Genomic DNA, 27,578 nt, shown 5'->3' with positions numbered 1-27,578 from the left:
AAAACTTCATCAAGTTTATCAGCGATACAAAAAAAAAGTCTCACCACTCAAACCTCAACCGCCATTTGTAATATCCAGAAATAAGACAATCAATGGTGAGAATGGTCACTTTTATTGAACTGATGATGACTCGATCCAAGTACAGAGCTTTTTGAGTGAGAGACAAGTGTGGGGATAAAAGATGCGTGGAGTCATCTCTGCTGTGTCTCTAAAATCCAGTCTCCTGACCTGCCCAGCTTGGTGTCTGAAAGAAGCGCAAGGTGAACAAAGTTAGACCATTGGTAGACGACTGACACAAATCAAAAGTACATTTTGTTGTCGAGTGTGGGATATGTGGGGAAAAAAGTATTATACACGTGCAAGCAGTTACGCGCTGATGTTTTTCCTTGTCAGGAGTGTGTAATGTGTGTGTTCTGCTGGTGAGCGCTGGGTGGCTGTGAGAGCTGACAGGGACTCTAAGCAGCCGGCCCAGATGGTAGGCAGTAAATGTTCTCTATATGTAAGTGATTTGTAGCCTTGAGGACAGCAGGATGTAGTGGTGCTCTGTAAGTTGTTTGCAACCTCTTTTGTCTAATTACAAATACTCTTTAATGGGGGAAACCTTTGCTTTTTGCTTTTTTTACAGGACAGGGTTATGGCAGCTCTCCTGCAAATATGCAAACAATGGGATGGGGAGTAATTGAGCACATCAAAACAGCCACTCAAGAGCAGCACAATTAAAGAGTGAATATTTAACATGTCTGTTTTAACTCCGTGACCTTGGTGCCGTCAGGTGCTGGGTGAGTGAACCGACTCATCAATCCTATCTGACAGACCTGCGTGTCTTTGTGGACTGCAGAGTGGTGTGAAGCAACCACTCGCGGCACCCGCTGAGAATACGTGTGTGATTATGACAGCCTGTGTAGTTGAGGCACTTGAGCGGTCTAAATGCCCCTAAAACGCACAAAGTCAACATCAAAAACAAACTTAAATGGGATGACTGGACTCTGAACCAGACATCTGCAACAGGTCCTAAGTGCAGGGAACACCAGGCTTTGAGTAATGTTCACCAAAAGCCACTGTGAGGGTCCACCTTATTTTAGTTGCTGAGCTGAGTCACTGAGCTCAGGCCTCATTTTATGGTTGTTTGGAATCTACCTTGTCATTAGGCCTTTGAAGAGCAATGGAGGGATGAAAGCCTCAGCTCTGTTAAACTTGCTCTTACTGGCTTATTTCGTGTAAAGAGAGCTTTTGTTGATGGTTGTTCATCAACATTCTTTAGCCTTGTTCTTCTGAGCTGATCGTTTGAGATGCTTTGAACTGCCCCCGTGTTCATGTTGACCTTCTCACAATTTGATTGTCAGAATGGTTGTCTTCAGCAAGAAAAGTAGTAGTTTAAGTGTTTTGCATGTACAGCATTTGTGCTTCTCACCTCAGTCCTGTTGCTGTTGGCCTGCTTCTTCTCAATGTTCATTGTCAGCATTTGGCTGCGGAATGACAGGCTCTTGGTCTTCTCGATCACCTGCTGGTATGGAGATACGGCGTTGTTCCCCATGACAACGTGACCCTGGGAATAAGGAGGAAAAATTGACGTACACACATAGGCCAATCGGATTTGGTCTTGCAGATGCACCATCCTACACACACACCCATTAGAGTTTGCATACGGTCCCATTCTCATATCCAGATAATTCCATATCATTCTGAAGGACTGGGCTATGATTTGCTGATTACAGAGAACTCTTGTGATGTGTAAGCCAAAACATGCAGGTTAAACATGAAGCCTCACAACAGGGACCTATCAGTGGTGAGATCTTGCGGTTGCACATTTGTCTTTAACCTTAAACTGCAACATCAGAATACATACAGAACAAGAATAAGATTTTATTTTATTCTCCACAAGACACAGTAGACGTTCTTAGAGGGGATATGTAACAAAAACAACCATCACCATATTGCTAAGGTTTAGTTTAAAAAGCCAACCGAGTAAGAAGAAAGATGGTCTCACCAGTTTGGAGTCTATCTTGGCATCCAGCCTGGCGTTGCGGATGAGGTTCACAATCCATCTCTCGGCTTCCTCAGGTGACATGTTAAGTTTGTCTGCCAGCATGCTGTTGAGAAAACAGAGACACATTGCGCAAACACGTTAAGACACATAGGGCTCGAACCCGAGGTCTGGGTGAAAGACAACAGAAAAGTACGTGTGGTCTGACACAGTGGTGTGCAGATAAGAAGGCCCTGATGTGCACAAAATGGCTGTGAGATGAATAAATTAAAAGCGCCGTAAAAAAGTCAGCTGTCGCAGTTTGACAAATTTACACACACTGGTGTGAGCATTAAGCTTTGAAAAAGTGCAACCTAACGCATCTACTTTATCAAAAGTACTTACTGATAATACTACTCGACTTTCTCAGTCGTTAACAAAACAAGTGGCTTACCTTTGTAAGAAATTACTAGTCCTGGGGTAAAACTAGTCTTCCGTAAACTGTGACTTCACTTTATTTCGGCTGCTGTCTGGAAGCAATGTAAAGGCTCCATAAAATGTGTAATAGCACCCAATACGTCTTAGTTAACACCACATTACGATGGATGTTGTGCATTAGCTGCCAAAAGGACTAGTCACTACTTTAATTTGACTACATATTACGCCTCGGGCAAAAGGTGTATATAATATGAAGCACACTCCAAAACATGTCTAATGGTCCTCTGCTAATGAAAGCTTGATTTACAGACTTGAATAACTCAATTAGACCCACTACGACTGCCACATGTTGTGAGGCTCTGTGATTAAAGAGCCTTCTATATTTTTGTACCTATGTCCAGGACTGACTCACTCAATCACTCACACTCTCTGCCAGGTCAGATGAAGACACACTTGTGCAGAACAGCAAATGTCCCTCAAAATAAAAGCCAGGTTGGAGACGAGGCTGCCCTTTGATACCGGCAGAAATGAATGTGTCACAGTACAGGGAGGGAGGTACAAGGGTGGCTGGCATTCTTTGATCCAAAGCTTTACCCAGTACAGCTGGCTTCCCTTGTGGCTTTCAAAATAACTAGACCCTCTCAATATCCCCAACGAGAACCCCCCATCACACATTTCCTGGCCCCTCCCCTCTGACCCCCACCACTCTCTGTACCTACCACAATTCATATAAGGGCCCCAATAAATATCCTCAACCCATCTGTGTAGTGGTCACAATTACTACAGCAATCCTTCCTCAACAGCAACACACCAAACTCCTCCCCATTCGGAAAAACCTAAATGTGTCATTGTGTATGGTCCCCGTTTATATGCACAATATAATAGGGGTTATAAGGTCTATAAAAACAATTTACACAACTAATTATTACTTCCTGGTCCATTAATCACATTTTGAGAGACTCTTTCAACGAGTAAGCTCAGATATGCAAGGACCAAGCCACTTCTCACGCAACGGTTCTGCAAACAGATCCCACCATCATCATCATCATCACTGATTTCATCGCTCTTCACTTATTTAAGACATGTTTTGTTGAAAAGTAATCTTTATTTGTGATAATGTGCGTCTTACCTCAAGGCTCTAAGACAAAATAAGACTAGCATGTGATCAAATGGTGGCAGAACCACATGAAGGGGGGAAGTGAAATGATGTCAGTGTCTGGGTGGGTCATTGAAAGCATAAACAACAAATAAAGAGCATTACCTCAGCATAATAAGCAAACAGTGACAGTGCATCTCTCTCAACACTTTCACCACTGTGACGTGATGGAGGACGTGGAAAGCGAGTTAGAAAAACACTACTTCGTGAGTTGATTCACAAGTGTTGCAGCAGCCAAAATGGTGGAAAAGCCGTGCAGAGATACCGATCAACCTGTCACCCACATCAAAAAAAACTTGTAAGAAAAACTTTGGTGGACATCTGTCTATACTTCAGGTCATCAAAACCTGGAGAAAATGGTGCATGACAACAAAATTGCTGCAATGGATCATTATTAGGAACCTTACAAGTTCAGAAAAGCGTCAGCTGTCTAATGACGCAAGTTTGGCCTGTGATGGATAACATATGTCAGCAATCAGAGTGACACTTTTACACAAAGGTTTTTAGTTTGCAGACCAAACTGTTATTAGAGCAAGTGGTGCATTGTTAACAACAATGATAATATAGTTCAATTATACAGAACTATTTAATTTAAAATAGTTTAAAAACACTGTGCATGCAAAAAAAAGTGTAAAAGAAAGGAAAAAGAAACCACCACTTTGCAAGGACATTTGTAAAAAAGAAGGATAAAAGCATCACATTTAAGTGAAATAAGCTTTACGTGTTTTGAGCAGTGATTTCAATTTGGACAGCAATCCAAAGCTCAAACTGCAGATGTACAGACATCTTAAATTACTAGTTGAGACAGTTAGATGTATTGGAATAGATATTGTAATATAGATAGATATTGAGGTAGAACGTGTTTTGCACAAGGATCTCGGGGCAGTAAGTTTGGGCATTGCGGGTGTGCAAAAAACTAGACGTTTGTGTGACGTAATGTGCAACGTTTAAATATAAATGAACAGTCTTTCTATTCAAGCTGTTGCCAAATTAATGAACACAATGCTAATTATTATTATTTTCCATTTGAGAAGGTTGGCGTACGGCTGAAAACACTAAGGTGCACCAACGAAAAGTTTCAGAAGTGGAATCTCCTGGCCAACAAGCCGTTTGATGGGATAAATGCTTATTGCAACTGGGCAGAAGAGGGGTTTGGGTGGTGCAAGATTACCTATGTCATGTAGAGATGTTGGCAGTCTTTATGTACTCCTCTGGGGGGCGACATGTCTTTCCCTGGAGCTCTTTTGATCGAGTATTTTGACATTTATTCAAAAAGACGTGGGCAACCAAAGTTGTGCGCTAAAATGGGTGTAATGACTTACAGGGATTGAAAAGACTTTTGGAAGAGACATGTGCAGGGAGTTACCGTCGAGACGCAATGAGATAAATGCAAGTGTGAATGACGGCTCGTAAAAACGTGATCGAACAGCCATTTTTACACCAAGACCTGGTTTAAAATCAGAAACCAATATTGTGGAAAGATTTCTGGCAATTTCAGAAAACATTTTTTTAGCAGTAGTCTAATATTTAATATGAGAAAAAATATGAAAACATTAACTGTAGCTTTACAAAAGTAATTATTTATCACAATACATTAGCACTGAATTACATTGGTGTGTGTGTTAAACTTTGGCAATCACTGCTTATTACGAGCAGTGCTCCAACTAATTCACTGGTACTCAGAGAGTACTTCACTTATTTATCTAACAATCAAGCAATCTCATGCAAATTTGAATGAATTTGTTATTCATTCCGATTTTACCAATGTGATTATGTGATTGCTGCACAGGGGAACTGGGTGTTTTGTTTGACAATTCAGTAAAGTGGGGGCACATGTCAGTCAAGTCCAGGTCAGATATGATGATCAAAACAAACACATTCTGGTTTCCTCACCCGGGAGTTAAGCTAACCCCTAACCCCCAATGATGTGTGCGGCATAACACAGGAATAGAGAGCACCCCAAAAGGCCCAGGGCCTTGGCTTGTACAAGTCAAAGTCCTCTAATCTAATTTATAAAAGAAAGTCTGGCAATGTTTTCCTCCCAGGAAGGACATTTGTATATCAGAGCAAGGTTACTTTATCTCATTGTCTCTGAGAGAGGTCTACAGCAGCTAACCCTACTTAAAACTCAGAGTGAAGTTACAAAAAAGAAAAAAAAAGGGGAGGAAAAAAAACAGAGGAAAGAAGGGAGCGGGGAACTGGTCAGATTCAAACAACCTCTACCACTATTGACATCCTTTGGCCCTTAAGCCGAGCAGACAGCCTCCATGACTGGTTTTATTTTACACAACCATGATCCCGTTCCTTGGGGGAGAGGAGATCACTTTCATTTCGACCCCTTACTTACTCTGGCTCCTGAGCTTTCGACTTCAGGCTAGTGTAGTCCTTTGGGTCTAAATGCCAACCTCACACTCGAAGAGAGGGGTCATGGATTGGGGTCTAACGCTTTTAGTGGAGAAAGAAGGATGGGGGATCCTTCTCAAAAGTAGCCCCCTTCTTAACATGGCTGGCCTGAGATGAATCCTTTGTTAAACACTAACATATGATAGCATTTGGGAGACTCCAAGCCATTTGGAGCAACCTCCCTTTCGGCTTGAGGTAAAATTGATTTTTCGGGGAAACCGAAATGATCGTGTGGTCTTTTTAATGACTCAATTGTGAGGTGGAAAGATCCTCAGTGTTACATCCAAATACACAAGACACCCCTTCCAACTACCAGTGAGCAGTTGTGTACAAATACAATCTAGTGATGAGGGGGGAAAATGCACAAACGATCACGTCTCCAGCATTTACTCAAAATGTCAAAGGACAAGTGTGCATTTGAGGTCAAAGCAGGGTCTTGCCACTGAAACACTCAAGGAAGGACTAAGGAAATAAACCCTGTAAATCAAACAGGGAAAACAAAGCTAAATTGGAAACACACTTGAGACACAGAAAAGTCTAGACAAAAGCATGTGCATGCGTGTGTGTGTGTGCAATCATGAGCCCAAGCTGAATCAAATTTTCACTCTCTACAGTGCATTTTACATAAGCCTTTATGACATAAAATAACTAAATGATGCCAACTTCTGGGCTATTTTTGTGTCACAAGCTGTGGGCAAAAGTTAAAAAAGCAAAAAATCTGTGAAACCATCATGGCCAAATGCTGTAAAGAAGTCCTCATTAAAAACGGCCATCAAATTCATCCGAGTACACACGCTTGGGTACAGAGGGCTTCTGGACAGAGCGCTAATGACATGGAATTGGGTGTCTGTCGGAAACAAAAATGTTCTGTGCATCGTCAGAACGCCACCACAAATAAACATGGAAATCCCTGAAACTGCCCCTGATGTGTGTTCCCGTTTTACAAACCCCCGCAAACAGACAGCAGGGGACACAGAAAAAAGGTGAAAAGTAGAAAAATCACTGTTCAACTTCCTCTTTCAGTGTTACCACCAACCTTTGTGGTACTTAACAAGTAAATGGATCCAATTGCAGTAAGTCTGCCAAAAAGAACCAGGACTCCTAATCAATTCCAGACAATCTGCAACTGGAGATTTCGACAGGGCCTGATCATATTCCACGGTCCAACCTTGAATACAGACCTCCACAGCTCTATATAACAGTCAGTGCAATCATTTCCGTGTCAACAGAAGTAAGTCATTCACTCTTTCCACTGAACATCATGTGTTAATGGAGCATATCTGAAATGCAGACCTTGCTTAAAATCTTCAGTATTTGCCTGTGGCGCTGTGCATTATAAATGTAGCCCTCTGAAAACAATCACAAATGTGTAAAGTAAATTGACAAAGAACACGTGAAAATAAAATATGCGTCACCGGCTATCACAGATTGCATACAGAAGTAAGCAAAAATCCATCCGGATTATTGATGGCTGACAATGGTGAGTGCTATTGCCTTTATATTTGTCACTCTCTAAAACTGATGTAAAGAGGCAGCCAAATCCTGTAATCTCTCTTAATTGCAGACAATTACTCTAAGCTTTTTTTCTCCTCTCAGTTAATGCTCACTATAATTAGCAGTGAGTAAATGTGTTGGTTTTGGGGAGGCATCCAAAGTCAATTTTATTATAATGTAACCAAACTTAATTTCGAAATAGGAGTCGATAAAGACCTACAGAACGCTCTGACCTCCATAACCCTGACAAAAAGGAGATCAAACTTTCCTGAGTATTAAGATCAGCTGGGAACTTAGAAAATCATTGAAATCCTGGCATCTTCATGGGAGAAAGGTGTCCATGAATTGTTCTCAGACAGGTGGAATTAAAAGGTTTCCACAGAGTACCCCGTGGAGACCTGGAAGCTGTTAAATCTCACAATGCTTAATCCTCAAGATGTGTGCGGTCAGCTTGGCTGTGTGTGGACAGGGCAATAAACGCTTATCTGCAAGTTAAATTCTGCTAGTCACAAAGCCTATGTTCTTACATCCTGCTTACAAAGTCTAGAGAGAACAAACGTGATTTCCTGTTAGTCTTTTGGGAATTCTGCAGTGAAGTATTGTCATGATCGTAACATCCTCAGACACCGTCAATATCAAAACTACTGCTTCTCACTACTGATTTACAAATGTGAGAATGTTTCACTTAGTTTAGTTGGTGTTTGTTGACTCACTTGATGCTAATGCACTGGTGAATCCTGCAGAAGGTCTCAAAGATGAAGAGGCGGGCATTCTCGATAAAGTCCTCCAGGCAAGCAACCAGGAAGAAGTCATTCACAAGAACCTGAGAGACAGAAAAACATTAAGTAACAGCAGTATAAACATGAATCGTTCTGCCTGTTCGCAGGGCATCTTCAAAACTTTTCTTACATCAGGTTATGCTTTAAGTTCACCGAAAGAGTTGAATGCGCAAAGGAGTCATACATTTGCTTAGATTCATTCTTCAGACTGAACAGAAGAGTAATGAGAGAAGCACCATATGTTTCAGTATGTCAGCTTGTAGGAATGCATGTCTTGGTCAGTAGAAAAAGAAATCTATACACTAAAACCAAAAAAGTCCAGTTCATTTTGAAGCAGACATATTAAGAGTATAAAGCAGAGGACAATACTGGCCATACAACAGTCAGTTGGAAACAAAGTCAGTCCATACCATGCAAGGTGCTTCAAATCAACCACAGGTCTTTGAATTCTTTGGCCGCCACATGAGACAATACAGAAAGAACAGAGTCGACCACAGATGACCACATTGTCTGTGACTTGTCATTGGTCTTTTGGTCGAGTGCTTCAGTGTCAGGTCCTGTGTAACCCAAAGTTTCACAGTTACAGTCCCCCAGTGGCGGCAGCAGCACCAGCCCAAATAAACTCACAGATTACAGTAATTATTTTCAGCTATCCACTTAGAGCATCACCTTTGCCTGGTTACCAGTAAGAAATATGGCCTTCCTTGCACTCTGACACTTTTGCATAAGACCCATTCATCTATTGTAAATGTTCATGACCCAGGTATGGCCCTAAAGGTACAGTGTGTGAAGTGTTCACTCCGCTCAGTGTTTCGTGCATTCCAACTCTCCAATGAGTGTTATTTCACATCACAGAACTCCATCTTCAGGAGTTCACAGCTAATTACTAGCTCTCGATTTGCTTAAGCTTAGAATGCTGCCATCTGCCCATAGTTCTGCTTGAATAAACCCCAACTACATGGCACTATCAGACAACGCACATTTCAGCTATGACGAGGCTTATCTAAGGCTGATAAAACTTTGAAGAGTTAAGTGCCCTAATTACCGTCACCTGGGATTCAGATCACAAAGCTAAAACAAAACTCTGAAAGGGGCATACACTGCCCTATACGTGCAAGGCCGGACTATAGGTGGGCTTATACTTTTCATTCTTTGACATTTAAGCACCCAACATCTGACAGTGATTCCAAATTCAGGTGGAGTGGGCAAGAAATAAATGTAAAAAAAACAGTATGCAGCCTTTACAGGACAAATTTAACTCCCCCCTCTTGTCTCATGCTATGCAATACCTATATTTGTTCTGTTACAGCAATCACAAAATAAAAGACCCGAAATTGACGCATTACAAGCGCTCATCAAGACAACAGCCCATCTCAATGGGGTATCCGTTTACCGTAATCACTCCATGCTCTATGAATATTTTACCTTTGAAATAATGTGCCATTCAAAGTCGCGTGGAAATTTCAGCAGGGGAAAGAAAAAGGGCACCGACTTCAAACAGGACCATTTTGGGAAATGTTTGCAGACCATCACAGGCAATGCATTAGGAGGTGCTGTTAAACATTTTTGGAACCACCCACCTCGCCAGACCTGCTTGTGAACTGAACAAGGTCAATAGAGGGCTTTTGTGCCTACTGGACATGCTCTGATAAGACTGACAGGTAGACCAGTGTTAAAAGCACCTGTAATAACTTGGGCTCTGACCTCAGTGTTAGTTGGGATTGAGCATCTGTTTCAACCACGGAGGAGCCTCTGTAAACAGAACCCTATGAGGCAAGGTCAAGCCTCATCCAGAGAGCTTCTAGGAAGTGAGTGTTTAACAGAGCTAGTGATTGGGGGCATGTGTCATGTCTTAGCTGAAATTGGATACAATTATAATATTGTTGATAGTACATGTCATCATTTGGAGATGGCCCCGAGGGCCTTTGCACAGGAAAAAATGTTTTAATTTTCCCCTGGAGCATGCTGTGGATTTTTTTTCTGCTGCCATGCAGAGATATTTTGAGAGTATAACTAAAAATAAATCTGCCCAAATGAGTTTGTTTACGACTTCCTCATTTGTTAAATAATGTTGAAGCTCAAGACGCTTTGTATTAGCTTGAATGTAGGCTAAAACGAAACGGAACCTTCAGTAAACCGCTGACATGATTTCCAAACATTTACTCCTGGGAAAGAACCATTTGATCAGGCCAGATGTTTTTCATTCTGAAAGTTTATCGTTGAGAGGCAAAAGATGAAAAAGGGGCCAAACAACCCTTTGCCTTTTATTCTTCTGCAGGTCCAAATTATCAAGTCATTTGGGAAAACCAGATTACAGTGTGTGTATGCAAAGACTGCAATAGTAGATCAAGTTTCACAAAACATACATATAGCACAACACCAGCTACAACACCTGGGGCTTCATTTATAAAGCCTGCATATACAAAAAAAAAAAAGGCACATGCCACTTTTCTAGAACAAACTTGTCGGGCAACACGAGGCCCTTCATGGAAACTATGACCGATGCGTACGCACATAAATGTGAGAGAGGTGAAACTCCGACGGCAGAAAATGTTTAAAATGATACAACAGTTTAAAATAAATTCAAATATTACTGCTCACACCAAGATCATTTAATTGCCACAACTGAAGCCACTCCAATTCAATTAAATGAGGAGGGAATAAAAAGGAATGTAATCACAATGCTCAATGGAGCAACATAGTTTATTCGGCTATGCTCGAGGATGAGGCAAATGAAAGCTTCAAAGGGAGAACATCATTTCAGAGACCAGTAAGATCTGCTGGCCAGTGATGAATGGATTGTGAACTGGTTACTACTTTTTTGCCCACATTATAAAACCCTTTTTGCACCTCGATTTCTGATTGTGTGAACTTCCGCTTCTTCTCTCTGCATTTGCCATAACTTTGAGGTCCCTATCAATGAATATTAATCTGGGGCATATTTTACTATTTATGGCCAAGTATGGGAGCGTTACCTGATGCTCAAAAAAGCTGTCGAGTTGATTGTGATTTATAAAGGGAAACTGATGTGGGACATGCGTGCGCATGGCTTTATAAGTCAGAATATTTATGCAGTTTCTGTATTTCGTACGCAAGCCAACTTTTCAGGCGTACATACAATACATATAAATGAGGCCCCTGCTCTCTCACAAGTCACTCTCTTTCTCTATCTCTTCATCTCTCTCTAAATCCGATTACTCTCCTTTGACTGTGTCCCTAGGAACTGACCAGGTCCTTATAAGGGGGCTTTTCAACCTGCACCTCACCAGCACACAATTTGGTCACAGCTTTGAAATAAATGCGAGTTCCTGTTTTACATTGTCAATATTGGCCTTGATGATAATCTTTTCCTGCTCTGTTGTCATTAATAACTAATATTACTTTGTAAAGTTATTGTTTCTAGTTTATATCACTTAAGAAAACACTTGCATTGCCATAACTCAAAACCAAATAAGATCAATAAGAACATCAAAGTCTGTAAGAATTACATTTAAAAAGACACCATGTATGACAAAATTGTTGGGTGTTATCAGAAAATTAGATTACGTCCATCAACACAGATGTTATTCTGGGCTATGTATAAATGCTACTAATTAAACAAGCAGTTGAATAACATATACTGCAACTGATTTACATCGATTGTCATTTCTGAGGTTCATCTTGTTGTAGTGGACTGTGATATAGGGTTGCATTGTGTCATGTTGCATTATTAAAAATATATATACTGAAACTTCCAAGAGGAAACCTATCCAATCTGTTCAGCCAAACGCCTTTTCAGCAGCAGCATCATCCCTCTTATGGTTGCAATGATTAATAAATGATTAATACATTTTTAAATGTATAAAATTAATCTGTTGTCTGAGCGTTTTCGTCATTAAAACTCTGATTTTTCCTGCTTCTTTAATGTGAATATGTTCTGGTTTCTTTGGCGATATGACAAAGATATCATTGATATAATTTTTGTGGACAAAGCAAGACATTTGAGATGATCATCATTTGGAGATTTGGGAGACTGATTTTGACATTTTTAAACATTTTCTGACATATTATGAACCAAACAATTAATCTAGAAAAAGTCAACAGATTATGAAAACAACCGTTAGTTCCAGCCCTATCGTCTATTATTCTAGTCAGCATGCTTTAATGACAAATTTGTCCTGAGTTCTGTTTGTTTTTAACACACATTTTTACTAAACAGTTGCTTGCTGCTGTTTGACTTTGATTCTTTGGAGAAGGTAACACAAACAAATAAAAGGGGATTCTGACAAAACAACAGATTTGTATGTGAGACAAACAAATTGCAATGTGCCGTTCATGTTTCATTCTTCACAAATTAAATCACAGCATCCTCTGTGCTCAGTATTGTAACCAACATACAAAGAGGACTTTGACAGTATTCCACCCCTTTTCTATTCTCACATTGAGGACTAGAGATGCATTTTGTGATAACAAACCAAAATTGAAATAAATGCTCTAAATGGTAGAACTATGACCAATCTCCCTCTGAAATTTGAGTCTGCACGCTTCTGTGAGGACAGTTCTGCTTATAAAGCTTTTACTGTTGACTACTGACCTGATGGGTCAATTACAGGCCATAGTAAAATCTGAGTGCACTCTGAGTCATACAGTGTCCAAGAAGACCTCTATTCCTGACCGTGTGATACAAGGCACCAACTATCGCTGTTCTGTCAGCACTGACTGGACCCACGCAGAAGTCCAGCAAAGAGAACACTGAGCGAACGAGCAGATCACATGATTACTAACCATGTTTACTACTATGCTCCGTGTGACAGTTTGGGAGTCACTCGTACAAATCGGAGGTCTGTAGCAGAGACCTTTATGGTCACAGAGTGGCACAATGAATTTCCTTCTCATAGTTTTAGAACAATAGTGTGAAATCAACGTTGTTTGGGCTCACTACTCACCGACTCACACTCCCGGAGTTTCTTCTGGGCACTGTCAAAGTCAAAGTTCACGTACAGGCACTCCACAAACTCTGTAATTGGGTCTTTGTAGGTGTAGGATTCCTAAAAACAACAACAAAAACAGGCACATTCAACGAAGTCCAGATTGTATTTACATTCACAGCAAAATGTATATGTAAATTTGACACAATTATGAAAATAGCATCCCAAATGGTTGGGGCATTAACACATATATCAAAAAACAAAAAAAACAACACTACATAAATCCTAGTGCTGTTGCAATGACTTTATTTAAACTGTATTTAAACTGGCCACCTGCTGGGCACAATAGCTAAATAAACAACAGTTTACAAGGTCTTGAGCAAAAACACATTGTGAACTCCGAAAGGTCACAAATCATGCTTACAGAAAGAGTTGCAACCTGACCTGAGGCCACAGAACAGAGGAGTGAGCACATGTTTTAGTGATTACCCACAACCCAGGACGCTGCTTAGATCGCTTAAGTATCTGCTGCCATTGGTAGAGCAGGGTTTGGCACATTATATTCAGTCAGTTCATGATAAATGACCATTTATCAAAAGTAACAGGTTTCAAGATTCTCAAGTTTAGTTCTAAACTCCAAAATGCACGCATTGCTCTTACAAAAAGTGTTAGTGATGCCACTGGGTTGCAGTTTGTAACTCATCCTTCTATGACCGCATAGCCTATTAGAAATGCCCTGATAACTGCGTGAAAAGGACGTCTGTTACCTGCTGTATGACCTTCACCAAATCCTTCAGAACCTGCCGACGCTTACGGACATCCTTGTTTGTGATGACCGCTGTGGTCAGGTAACGCAAGATGTGGGGGCACATAGTCTGGATAGCATTGAGGTATCTGGAATAAGGGAGGATAAAAGTAATCACTTATCAGAGCAAAGACATGATCTTTACAAGGACACATCATATAACATTTTGGCTGCTTATTGGTCTCCTGGCATTAAGATGAGAGAAAAGCTTTTGCAGCTGAACAGATAAATGTCCTGACAGGACTCCCTCACTGCTGGACGTGGGTCCCAAATTTAAGCCGTCTCTTTCATTATGAGAGGGAGGAGGAAAAGGGAACCCTGACAAGAAGATACAGATCAGTGAGCAGGGACCTGCCCAGTAGCTGAAACCCAATCCATCAGGGACTGATGTTTCAACCACAGGTCAACTGGCTAAGGGCTTGAACACAAGAGACACAGAGCTGTTACAGCCCGATTCTAATCCCACACCAGGATAACGTCCGAGCAGGCACACACAAATACAAGTATACACCACTTTCCTTGTCAAGATGGCAATCAGTCAACTTTAACTGTATCACCACAACTCTATTGATTTCTTGACATACATCTTCAAAATCTGAACAAATAAAATAACAAAAGAGGAAGTGGTGTGGGTTCTTTCAGGTCTGTACAATTGGATCAGGAGGAACACATGGTGTTCAAAAAAGTGTGCCAGTTTAATTAGCTGAAACAATTAAAGGGACAGGGGACCTGTGGCAGTTGTGATGTTGGGTCTAAATACAGAAGTGGGCTGCTTTCTCTCGCTCTCTCGCTCTCTCCCTTTGTAGTTGCTTGACTCCCGTGGAAGACCGCAGTTCTCCACACTGTGTTCCTGATTATCTTACACCTACACATTCTCCAGAGGGGGCTCCAATAGCAAGCAGTCGTGTATGAGTCACTGTTCCATATCTGGGGGACATTCACCCTACCTCACTTATGAGGCTACATCTATGTTCTTTCTTTCTTAATTTATTTTTTGAGGCAACATTCATCACTGCACTGTTTTGCTGAAGATGCTACACAGGCATACAGCCAAGAAATCAAGCTTGTGTTCAAATTTCAACTTTCCAGGGGGTCACTGTAGAGGGACATGGAAACAAGGTCCTATTTTACACATCAGACCTGACCGATAAATATACTGACTTGGCATGTACCACTGCAGTTCTCTTTGACCAGGTTGCACCTGTATCTTAATTAGTGAGCCTTTTTTCCCCTTTGAGGCCAGGGAAGTCTGTCAATAGTACACAAACAAGGCCTTGGACCAACATCTGCTGACTGCAGGGGTAACGGAGGTCAAATGTGGAGCTGAAGGCCAGCCATTGGTCACCGACTTCAGCCAAAGGAAGTACTGGTCAAGAGATGGGAAACAAGAGCCGAGCCAAGCCTCAGTGGGGAAAACATGAGGTTTTGAGACTGTGAAACTGCAAAGCACACAAAAGTACCTCAGTTTATCCACACAGATGGTTGGGTGAGCTTTTCATGAGTAATTATTGGGCAGGCCTCCTTAATCATCCACAATAAAATTAAAAACTGAGTAAAATTTAGGCAACCAGACATTCGAGTGTGCTGTGTTGTGGTTGCCTGTCATACTGTCTGCGGAACCCAATCATCAGTACAATTATAAAAGCCTGCAATCAGAACGTGGGGAGGGAGCAAGAAACATCAAAATAGGTGGTGTGCAAATTTTAACACAGTGTATAAAGTTTCCGATCTGCAATACACATGGTCTCATTTTCGACTTGGAGAGTAAACAGACCACACAAAAACACACACTTCTGAGACCACTTTAAAAAAAAAATACCAGCAGGGTTCATCAAGAAGCCCACCACCCAAAAATGTGTCATTAAAGTAAATGATTTCCCCTAGATCAAGTTCATGCATAAAATGACTGACCTTTTCTCCAAATCCTTACAGGATTAAGAATCATTTTGGAGACAATACTTTCACCACATGCACTATCACAAAACATATCAGGAAAACAAACTGTAAATAAAGTAATACAAGTAAACTGGTATAGACTCTTGTAAGTATAAAGAGGCAGCTGCATTTTCCAAAAAATGAAGCAAAATGAATCACAATAAGCATGTTTTACTGTACTTCATGGTTCTACACACAACTTTGCCTCTACTGTTGTCTTGGTTTAGTGAAAATGTATCTCTTCCACGAACACTAATGAAAAACACACAAGTTTCTGATTTACTGGATATAAAAGAGCAAGCGAATCCAAGAAAGTGAAAAGTGGCATTGTATTATAAATGTACTTACTGTGGCTGATACAGAAAGAGCTCAATGATATTGTCTCTGCCCTTGGGGTGGTTGAAGAAAACAAAGAGCGACCAGTGAATGAGCCATGTCCTCTGCTGGAGAGACTGGAGAGGAGAGCTGACCGACTACACGAGAAAAAGATAGAAATCCAGGTAGGAGGGACAGATGCACAACAGAAGACATTAAGAGACAAACATACAATCAAGAAAAATAATTGAAAATTAACTTGCAAATTTGTTTAGAGACAGTTATTTGAACATAGGAGGAGCAAGAGATCTTGCCTCCTGAATGCTCATCAATCATACAAAGACAACCACTTTATACTAATTTCCAAGTTCCAAAGTAGTCAGATGAGTGTGTGTGGGTAAGGAATAAAATGCCACAGCAGAGATGTGCTGAAAGTGAAATGTCAATATGAAGTCTATGTAAGGGAATCTAGATGAGGTATCAAATTCTGAGAAGTGGGGCATTTACGTTGTTATCGATAGTCTCTCTCAGGCGGGTGAGGTCCTCCATGGCTGCCTCCCAGTTCTGCATCAGGATCTCAGAGGCCAGCTTGCCCCACAGAGAGTTCAGGGCATTCCTGTCGGTGGATGGAACCTTTAGGAAAAAGAACACATGGGACACTTGCTGAAAAAAGCAACACATTAAATTTCAGCATACAGATTTTTTTCATACAAATGAAAAGGTGGAGTGTTTAGTAACATTTGCCTACAGCCTTCCCTCCTTCAGTGGGAATGCTGCAACACTTGACATAGAGATTATGAAAAAATGTTTCAGCTTTTTATAAAAAACAAACATGTATATATGACAACCACTGCATAGCAGTTGACCCTACACCCTGATAATTTAAAATTACGACAACAAGTAAAGACATGTCTGGGCCATGTGTGTTAATACACCAGCTTAATAGCAGTGGAGCGTACTTGGTTTTGTAATGCTGAAAGTCCATCAAATCTAATTGGATATTACCAATGAAAGACTTGGGTAATCAATGCCAGTTATGATTGAGGCTTAGTAACAGCACACATTTCAAATGTCATTGGAATTGTCTGCAGCTACGAATAAGCCAATGATTTAGCATCATGGTCCCACAATGGCCAAAACTGATGCAGCTGAGGTCCAGATATCCTGACGTCTCTTTCCTATTCATGATGCCAAAGTTTCTTTGAAATTGCCACACTCTTGCATAGCAGAGGTCAAATCCATCTGTATTTATATTTAAACAGTGTATTTGTATCGCTGACAAAAATCAGATATTTGGTTTTACCTACATGCCAAAAAAGTGTCACCGACTGAAATTAAATGAAAAATGAGCTGCATGACCAACATACATTTGTAAAAAAAACACTTGGCACCTCGTAGGCAGTGACGGGAGAAACTGTCCGACTGTCCTGATGTTGACAACAAAGCCATGATGACAAATGTCTTGGATCCAACATGTGCTGAAATGTGACATTTGTACTTTTTGACTGAATCTTCAACATCTGAATTTTTAATACCTGGGCTGATCAAAGAGTTATCCAATACCTTGTGATGGGTGTCATTATACCAATTTGTCTATTTTATAGACTAAATGATTCAACGTATGGCGAAACAAGGCATTTATTGTGGGACTGACAGACCACAAAATCTCCCCCGTCTAACGCAGCAGGGTAAACTACAAATAATCCACAGCAAGTGAATAGGCTAGTGTCCTGCCTCCTTTATGCTCAAGCCAGATGATCCTGCTGTTGTGAATGCATCATCTATTTCAAACTCCCATTGTGTTGGTCATGTGCGAACTGCAAACTCTGAAAAAACGGGACCCAATTATCAAAACATTATCAGGACTTCATGCATGAAATAGACAGTTAGCTATATGGCATCAGCTAACCATCAAAAAAAGCCATACATTTGATCTTTTTGTACCATGGGAATGATGATTGCAACAACTTTGGACAAGCCAATCGTTATCACAAGGGAATAAGGGTTAAATATGCACTGACAAAAACAAGACACATCTTTGTGGCGATACTGTGTGAATGTTGTAGGCTACTGGTTCTAATTTCCAGACCAGGCTAAAACAAACAAAAAGAATCAGGTAATGAAACACAGGTTCAGAATGCCTCTGAACCTCAGCAATGCAATCACTGTGTAGTGGACATCAGACTACACCCCAGTAGAGCTCATGGGAACTCTCTGTGCCAGAATAGTTCATGATAACACCAAACACCAGACACAGTGACATGAGTCAAGCAGGAAGTTGGGGTGGGTGTCTGCCGAGTGGCCAGAGAAACCTAGATGCTAACCACACGCCCCCGTACACCGACGGACAGCCGCTAAAGTGGACTGTGAGACACGACAGATGCACAAGTAGAGGAAACACTAAAAAAAGAACAGGTTTCCGCTGGAACCCCACAAATTGGTTAAAATTGTTCACATATAAAAGGTTTTTCTTTGCAACTTACCAAAGACCAGTTACACTCTGATAACATTTCAATGAACTGCTGTGACACAAGAAGAGTGCAGGTAAGAGGACATGGTTTGGAAAATCTCTTGTGGTATTACCCCAAAGGAGAACACAGCAGGAGGGTGTGTTCATCCATCCAGTGAGAGCAACAGCGTTTCTTTGATCACATGGGCTCAATCAGGTCGATTATAAATGTTTTTTTATATAGAAGTTCAGAAGTTACAAGTGATTTCAGCATTGTAAATTTGAGAGGAAAACATTTCTTCACTGCACGAATAAAGATCTTCATCTGTTGAAGTGTTTTGTTTTGTTTTGTTCGTTTTTTCGTCTCTTGGAAGTCCCTGCCTGCTACGTTTGGCTGACCTCCAGGTCATTATGGTAGCTTTCTACACACACACAGTCTGGCTTTCACTGGTGGCCACGCTAGAAAAGTTTCAGTACCTGGGTTTTTCCAGCAGTTACCTTAAGTTTCCATTGGTTTGTGAAATGGGCACATTTCGCTGACTGACCAGCAACAATAAATTTACTGTGCTGGGGATCCGACGGGATACTCAATCTTTATTCTTAACATTCAATCCCTGCATTAAGTGATGATATGAATAAGTTGCTCTTTTCGGGCTAGGCCACACTGTAACAAGACCTGAGGCATGGATTTTGCAAGGCTGGCTTCCTTCGTTTAATTGACTGGGTTTCCCACGTTAAATGACTTTATGGAGCTTCACCTCTCCCATACGGGGGAGGGAGAGAAAGACAAGGGGCCTGTGAGGATGGGAGGTCCACAAAACACCAAAAAGAGTGGAGGGGGGAGGCAGCACACAGGCTCCCACTAATGAAATCCATTTCTACCTTTTCCCTCAATCTAAAAGCCTCTTTGCATTGTCAAGAGTAAGCAACAGAGATCTAGTTACAGAGCCCAATCTGGCAGGAACTTTAAAATAAGGGGTCTAACAATTTGAGGGGTAAAAACAAAAAGGCCTCTTTATACTGGGCTTCAAAAAACAGACCTCAATTAGAGCAATAATGTTTTATTAAGACTGAGCTGCAAAGTCACAAACAACTGTTGCTGGAACAGTGAGAGATATCTGCTGCAAGCGTTTGATTATTTCTTTAATGCTTTTCTTTTTGGGGGAGGGAGTGGAAGTGGAACGCTTGGGTGAATGAGTTGTCATGTTCCCTCGGATGAATCTCTTCCTCCTATATATTTGAACAGATCAGTGAAAAACCCATCAAATTGAGTACCCAACTGCTTTGGGTTAAGAGGGTTGTTTGTAGTGAAGTAGGTTCATCATTGTACAGAGGCAGTGCCAAGTTTGTCAGGAGAGGACACTCCAGGGTACTGAATGAGCATGACTAGCCAGAGTCACTGACATTCAAAAGACAAGAGGCAACACAGTGCAGTATCAAATGCCAATTAGAATAGAAACAAAGATGGACTCAATGTTTTTCACTCTAATGAATAGACAAAATGTTGATCTTATTCTTGCCCATTCTTTCAGGGTTGGTTTTGGCATGAGGCCTAGCTTTACCGCAAAGCTAAATGTTGAACCAAAGACAAACAAAAGCAGGAGGACAAGTGAGTGACACTGGGAAACCACTGACTATGCAGGCTGGTTCCACTGGTCATTATAGGCTATTCAGTTGAGTTGAACTTGCTAACACTTGATGCAAGACTATACAAAAAGAGTAAAAAAATTGCTGTTTCTGTATAAAATCCGGTTTTATCCCAAAACGGAGCAATAAACTAAGAAAGCAAAGCAGTATATAGTATATATAGTATGAAAGCAAGAAGAAAGTCTGCAAATGACCTTAGAAGGTACACAAGCAGGTACTGCTGCTTGTGTAGCTAATGATGGAATAACCCAGGGCACAGTTTGATAATGAGGAGCCAAAACAACGACTGAATTATCATGTTGTCATACATTTACAGGTATACATGTGTTTAAAATGTACATGGAGTGCAAGACCATGGGTTGTCACCACGAACCGCATCAGCAACACCTTCTAAACAATTGTGCATCAAAAAACCTGAAAGCCAACTGGTAATTTTTCAAAAATGTCTATTGTTCCAGATATCTTTAAACGATAATAAAAAGAAAAAAAGACAACTCAAAAAAAAGACATGACATTATATGCAATGAGACATCTCTTCAGTCACTCAAACTCTTGAGGTTGTCAAGCCTTTTGTGAAGCAACAGGTCTTGTATTCCAGCTGCACCAAAGCCCATTCACAGCCTCACTCAGATTGTACCCATTTCTGAGGGCAAGGGCAGTAAAGCCACAAACTCCAGAACCCAGGCAACAAGTCTTTTTGTTTATAGAGGAAATAGGGAGTGTGCATGTGCACTAACAAACTATTCTGCCAATGCTCTCCATGAACTATAATTATCTTCTTTTGCAAAACATACTTTGGCATCATATGCTTTTAAAAAAACATTATCTGTGCATTTTTTTTTTAAATTCCATAAACCAAACTTTGTATGTATATAAATGCGTCTCTTTCTTCCAGCTCTTCATTTTAAAATACCCACATACACCATTCAGTAACACCTTGCAAAGTGTGTGGCACCATCTTCTTGCTAAACAAGAGATACCTTGAACAACTAAGTAGACCATAAGCTCTGAAATCGTGACAAGGGACTTTTGGCCATTGCACTCAAATCAATAAGCTGTCTACTGAGGCCCGCCCCTTGAGGAGACTACAGACAGATTATGCAGTCCGCCACTGATCACTTGGCCAAGTTAAAGATCCTACTCAAGTCCTCCAGCAGCAGTCTCCTCTTAATACAGAAGACGTGCAGTGAATTGAATAGGCAATGACGTCAGCTTTTCACATTCAATTACTTTTAAGTGTTCTTTTCCTCTCCCATTCAAGCATTTGGCCTTTTGAGGAATTAAAACAATCTGGCAAACATAATGTAAGGTTTTAATATGAAAGAGAACTGCTTTAAGCTAGTTTATAAATAAGATTGTAATACACAAGAGGCAGTCTGTTAAGTGAAATAAGGTGCACAGTTATCAGCAAACTTCACTGTTTATAAGGCATGTTGGTGAGTCATAATATCTGAAAACTTACCAAGACACGGAAGAAGTAGAGGTACTCCGCTGCACCAGAGTAGTTTCCACACTCGTACTGGAACTTGGCATATCTGTACAGCGTGTCCAAATACTCCTGACGAAACTTCAAGAGAAACAAAAGCGCATCAATGTTACAAACACAGAAAATGTGAATCGTCAAAAACGCAAACAATATACAAGTGCATAGTGTCTGTTCAGAAATTTGATGCAGTTCTGATGCCTATGGAATTTTCAGTGCTGATGTTGAAGCGTTATGTCATCAATGAATAACTTATTAAACTGGGCGGCAACAAACAAATGGTAAATCATAACTTAACAACGTACAATTCCAATTTTAATTTCAGATTAATTTGTGGCACAATCTCAGTTTCCTTGCTGTGGTGGCAGGCTAGTGCTAAATAAACTTAGAATAAACACTGCTCTCATATCAATGGTACTTTTGCCATAGCTAGAGAATATTTAACTTTTGTAGCAAAGCTGCCTAAAAAGTGGTCATGAGAACTGATTTAGCACTGCATATGTGTATATATAGGGCTATCATTTTGAGCCTACGTGTCTTCCTATATTTAACTGTCCTTCCTGTTGTCCAGTATCTCAGAGCAGTATACTCTGACGTCAGGCCCATTCACTAAGGTTCGCTTTAACTGTCACAGGCAGTGGGTGCTCCGGGCCGCCCAAGCCTTTCCCACAGCAGGCTATGGGGCCCTGAGCCTGGGCAGTGTGGAGGTGCACTGAGGACAGCATGCAGGTCAGCGGGATACCGGAGTGGGAGGGGACCGATGGAGGGGAGGGTAAGAAGCCAAACATCACAGTAAATATAGAACCTCCGGCATTCTTGCGGCTCTATCCATGAGTCTCGAGCTACTCCGTTTATTCTTAACAATTCACCACAGAATGTAAATGTCCACAGAATTTGTGCAAGCCATACAAACCCTGAAAATGAGTTAAGGGTTTTGGGAAGTAATTCTGCATTTCCCTACTCAGCCAGCCCCTCCCACTTTGCCCCTAAAACAACCATGGGTTCACACAAGAGCCATGGGAAATGCAGTGAAGAAGTGAGATGTCAGCAAATCAGGCCAACTTACGTTATGTTTCTCTGCCAAATAGTCAAAGAGCATACGTCCATCTCTGCAAAAAAGAAGAAAAAAAATCAAGACAGTTCCTGTAGTTAGAGGTCATTTAACTTGAGTCGCCATTTGGCTGACATCCTTATGTTTGGAGCCCCATTCAGGTATATTTTCCTCCTCTGGTCTAAATCAAGACCCCAACATAAATGAAGACCATTTCACTTTAAAACAGTGTGATGGGCTGTTTATTACATTTGGTTTGGCTACTACAAATCTACACTAGCCATGTCTAACAAATTATGTCTCAGCGAAGCCTCTGAGGCCCTCTATGGCTTTGTTAAAATCAAGGAATGCTCTAGCATTTCCAAACATTTTATGCCAATGGCATTTAACAACTTTCCCTGTGACCTAAAATTTTGGTATTTATGTGGACACCACACTGAAACCGTGTCATTTTAGGATATGTGTACTTTTAGAACGTGAATGTAAAAATGCATTTGCTGGCTGTGTGATTTTAGTGAATTTCATTGAGCCTGAGGTAGATCACTGTTCGGTTTTAAGAACGGTCGTCCCCTGCTGGGAGGCTAATAAATGACAGAGTATATTAGCATGTCAGTTACTTTGGCTCCCTTTTACACGTTTTCTGAGATCAGATCGCAATTGGAGAGTGCCTGACCACTTGAAAGTACAGGTGTAAATACACCCGAGAAGCACTGAGGAAACCAATCCTATCCGGAAGGTGGTTGGAGACACATTGTGACCGAGTCTCCGATGCATCTCCATAGTGTCTCCGCTCCACCCACAACTGTGAAAACGGAAAAGGGTTGGTGGTCCCCTCTGCATTTGGCAGTTTTCCCAATTGTCGAATAAGACTTCTTCCACTGCTTCAAAAAGCAGTACTCAATAAAATAGCTCAACTTCACGTGTGGCTGAGGTTGTTGTTGATGTGGTGGCAGACAGGACGTGCTGCTGTAGTCTGCCGCTGGAAATATTTGCAGTGACACAAGAGGGATAACTGTGATCAGACAGCAATGGGATCTTGGTGTGGACACTGGAGATGCATGTTAATGCCCGGTGTAAATGTATGTGGTAAAGCACAATCCAATCACAGAAAACTAATTCTAAAGCTAAGTGTTGAATACAAAAAATATAGCCACATCAGTTGATCATAAAATGAAAAAGACTCATAATTTGTAGGTCCACCAAACAATCTTAAACATAACACTTAATACACAAGTTAAAACCTTGTATCAACTTTTGATCAACTGAAGGTGAAACAAGGTGACAAAAACAGCTTAGCATCACGTTCCATTTCATAATACTATTATTTGGTGTGTTTTTGGATGCTCTTTTTGAAGAAAAAATTAACACCAGTCAAAGATCCTATTAATTATGTATTCCACTATGCATGGACTATGATGGACCTTTTGGATATTCTTCTCTGGATATACTTAGATGATGACAAAATACATTTAGATCCTGCAAAACACATATCCAAATCTAAAGAAGAGTAAATACAGCACAACTACAGAGACTGATAAATACTTTCAATTTAACTTTTCACTCATTATGAAATTTAAATGAGAAACAGATGCTGAGATGTAAAACAAGTGGCAAGCGCTCATGAAAAAGCAGCATTACTGCCACCTTCTGCACTGAAAAGTCAAGGAAAACACCAACATCACAGTGATTCAAACATCTAAAGGTGGTTTCAATGCTTTAACAAGTGCAAACAAGATGGAAAATAAATCACAGCTCAACCTAATGATGATCATCAAATCCATAGTGTACAGCTGATTACAGTGTTTCTAGATGTGATAATAGCTTGGTTTACTGTGTTGGTTTTGCTTGCCTTCTCGCTTCAGTAGTTGTCTAAATAAAGCCTGGTAAGGAATACTGGCCTATTGGCTAACCGCTCAATAAAAGTAGCAAAAACAATAGGTTCTATTACTTTATAAAATGCTTTGTTGGTCTATGTGCATTAAACACAATGAACAGGGAATATGTGTTCATATATCATCCCATGGCTTATTTCTAGTACTGGATAATCCCATAATCCAGACACAATGTTAAAAACAAGCAAATACATCAAGTATAATTTAGGCCCTAATTGTGAAATAAAACTGCTGCATGTACACTGGCCTAAGAGAGAATTCTTTATTGACCCCAGATGAGCTCCCAATTGTTTTACAAATCCCATGCTATGAGGAAAAAATAACATAACTTAAGACAGACTTGTGATTCATCATCCAAAAGGAAGATTTCCTTCTTACTCCACAGTGACAGCAAACTAACAATAACACAGACATGTGCTAAGTCAATGTTGCTATTATCTGTCTTCAGATCTTGCATAACAGTTCATACAAATCTATGGCTTAAATAAACAAATGTCTACAGCCCAACTAAAACAACATAATAAAGCAGTACAAACTGAAAAGAGATGAAAATGGAAAATGCTTTTGATTAACTACACACACTCTCGCCAAGAAACAAAGGAAAGGAGAAAGACCAAATATGACCAAACTATTTTAATCACTGTAGACAAAAAAAGAGTCTTAATAAAGTTAACCACAACCTCTTGCATCTGTCTCTCTTTACTTCTGTCCTTGCTGACTTTGCACTGCATATGCACTGAAAAGGCCAAATGGCTTTTTCATTCAAAACACAGTAACGTGCAGTCTACTGAAGCTTTAAGTATCGCATTTTCACCAATCTAAGAATCATGGCATACAAGTCTTTCACACGTTCTAAGTCAAATCTCACATCTTATATAAAATCAGTTTTAGAATAATAATAATTAAAAAAAGATAAAGAGTAATGACTACTATTTGATTAAAACAAACAAACAAATAAATAAATAAATAAATAAAGCCTTTACCTGGTGGACTGCATCTGCCTTGTTGTCTCTGGGTCCTCAAACATTTTTACGATGGGTTCCGTCTCAGACTGCAGCTGCTTAAGCTGGGCCACCACCTCTGTCCTCTTCTCCCTCAGAGCTGACAAAGGGAGGTTAAAGAAAGGCATTAGCTTGAGCAACAACATGTGCATCTCTGTGGCCCTACACTGAAAATACTGTTAAAATTTTAATTGTTAAATCAAGTGTTAAAATTCTGCTTGGAGTAAGTGATGCAGTGCAGTTGCCCTTTAAGATGTCTGTTATGATAAGTGCATTTATGATGAGTGTATGCAACACGCCTTACTATGAGGGATTTCCTTTTCAGAGAAAAGACTTCTGTACACATCCATGGCGAAGTCCACCATGTTGGTGTCACTGAGGAGATCCAGTTTTCCATGAAGCAGCTCGTTTTCATTGTAGATCTAGGAAACAGAGTCAGTGACAAAAAAAAGTGAGGAGGGTTTTAAATTGCACAATACTCATACTATTTAAAATAAAAATATAAATCTGATAAGATGTGAAACCCCTAAATATTTTACAAAGGCCACACAGGCTTCAAAGAGAGTTGGAGCAGATTATTTGTAACACTGCTGTAGTGAGTATTGTATTTTTGGCTGGTAATCATGGCTAGGAGGTGGTAAATGCATCAGCACATATCTGTTATTATCAGCATATAATTGTTTTAAGAAAAACAGCTGCAATGCATGATATTAGTAGCAGTAAATATTCAAAGTTGTGATATCCACGACCCATCCCTTCTACATTGCAATGATTGATATACCACATTTCCTATTTATGTATTAATGTATTGCAGCACATACTATCAAATACATAACAGGTTTATCCTATTTTCCCCATTCTTCCTTTATTATAATGCCTTAACTGCCCTTGCCCAATTGCCATATGTACTGTATCAAGGCATTGTTCACACATGCCGACAATGGCTAACGTTAGTACTACAATGCTAACTTTGCTAGCTTGCAACGGCTAACCAAAGCTAACGTTAGTACATCATAAGAACATCTGATGGTTGTATTAATTGGTTTTGATTACTGTTAAATAATGTTTGCCAGCTGCTGCCTAAATATACCCCTTAGCCGCTGCGTTATTATCAAAAATCAACCAATTCTATGCTAGTTCGGGGGATTAGCATTGCTTTAAAAAAGCCGCCCCATGTGATACAATAGGTCAGCAACATCGAGTTACATAGCCGTAACCAAACTTTAATGATCGGTAACCCAGCCCAGCGACTGAACATATATTTTAAAACTCAGAGTTTATACAATCGGGCACTTTTAATCATGTGAAAGTGGCCGGTTTGAGCCAGAGTCAGACACGGAGTCGCGAGTTCAACCACCATCAAGCTGAATTCAGTGAACCTGTGCGTATTCCGGTTAAGCACATTTCAAACCTAAGTGTAAATATATTTTCTGATGTGTCGATTTCGTGCACATAGCTATAAAACAGTTGTAATTTCTCATGTTACGCTTGCTGCACAACCAGCTAACGTTTTTACGTGTAATTTCACATTATCCGTTTTCCAAAGTGGTTGGAAGGTCTTTGTTATAGGTGGCGCTTTTATTTTGAAGGCAGCCAGCTACATTTCCGCCTGTGTAGATGCGGTTACTTGACACAGCATAGAAAATGTGACCAACTCTTAAGCGCGCGTGGCTTTTAAAACTGCTTTAAAACCCCAAACAGCTGCTACAAACCACATGGAAACATGCCGCAAGTGTTCATATGTGTATATTTTTCGTACCTCTTTCACAGACAGAAACTCCAGCAGAGGAAAAACGAGATGACGGTCTAAAAAATTAGCAATTCTGGTGGTGAGGTCGTACTCCGCCATCTTTGCTCCGG

The 27,578-nt window shown here is 40.5% G+C and overlaps 1 protein-coding gene across 1 annotated transcript; it reads right to left on the bottom strand.

Annotated features, from left to right (window-relative positions):
• Positions 1–99: 99 nt before the first annotated feature.
• On the bottom strand, positions 100–27,578 carry eif3ea (eukaryotic translation initiation factor 3, subunit E, a). The gene is made up of 13 exons (XM_083910847.1): positions 27,478–27,578; positions 26,023–26,140; positions 25,701–25,818; positions 22,841–22,883; positions 21,754–21,858; positions 16,703–16,828; positions 16,229–16,353; positions 13,908–14,034; positions 13,159–13,260; positions 8,168–8,277; positions 1,988–2,090; positions 1,412–1,546; positions 100–244 (listed from the first exon to the last, which is right to left on the bottom strand). The coding sequence occupies exons 1-13, from the start codon at positions 27,565–27,567 to the stop codon at positions 209–211; spliced, it is 1,338 nt and encodes a 445-aa protein (XP_083766973.1). The 5' UTR covers positions 27,568–27,578; the 3' UTR covers positions 100–208.

This window comes from Microchirus variegatus, assembly GCF_963457635.1.
Source record: "Microchirus variegatus genome assembly, chromosome: 1".
NCBI lineage: Eukaryota > Metazoa > Chordata > Actinopteri > Pleuronectiformes > Soleidae > Microchirus > Microchirus variegatus.
This window is presented reverse-complemented; position numbering and strand designations above follow the sequence as displayed.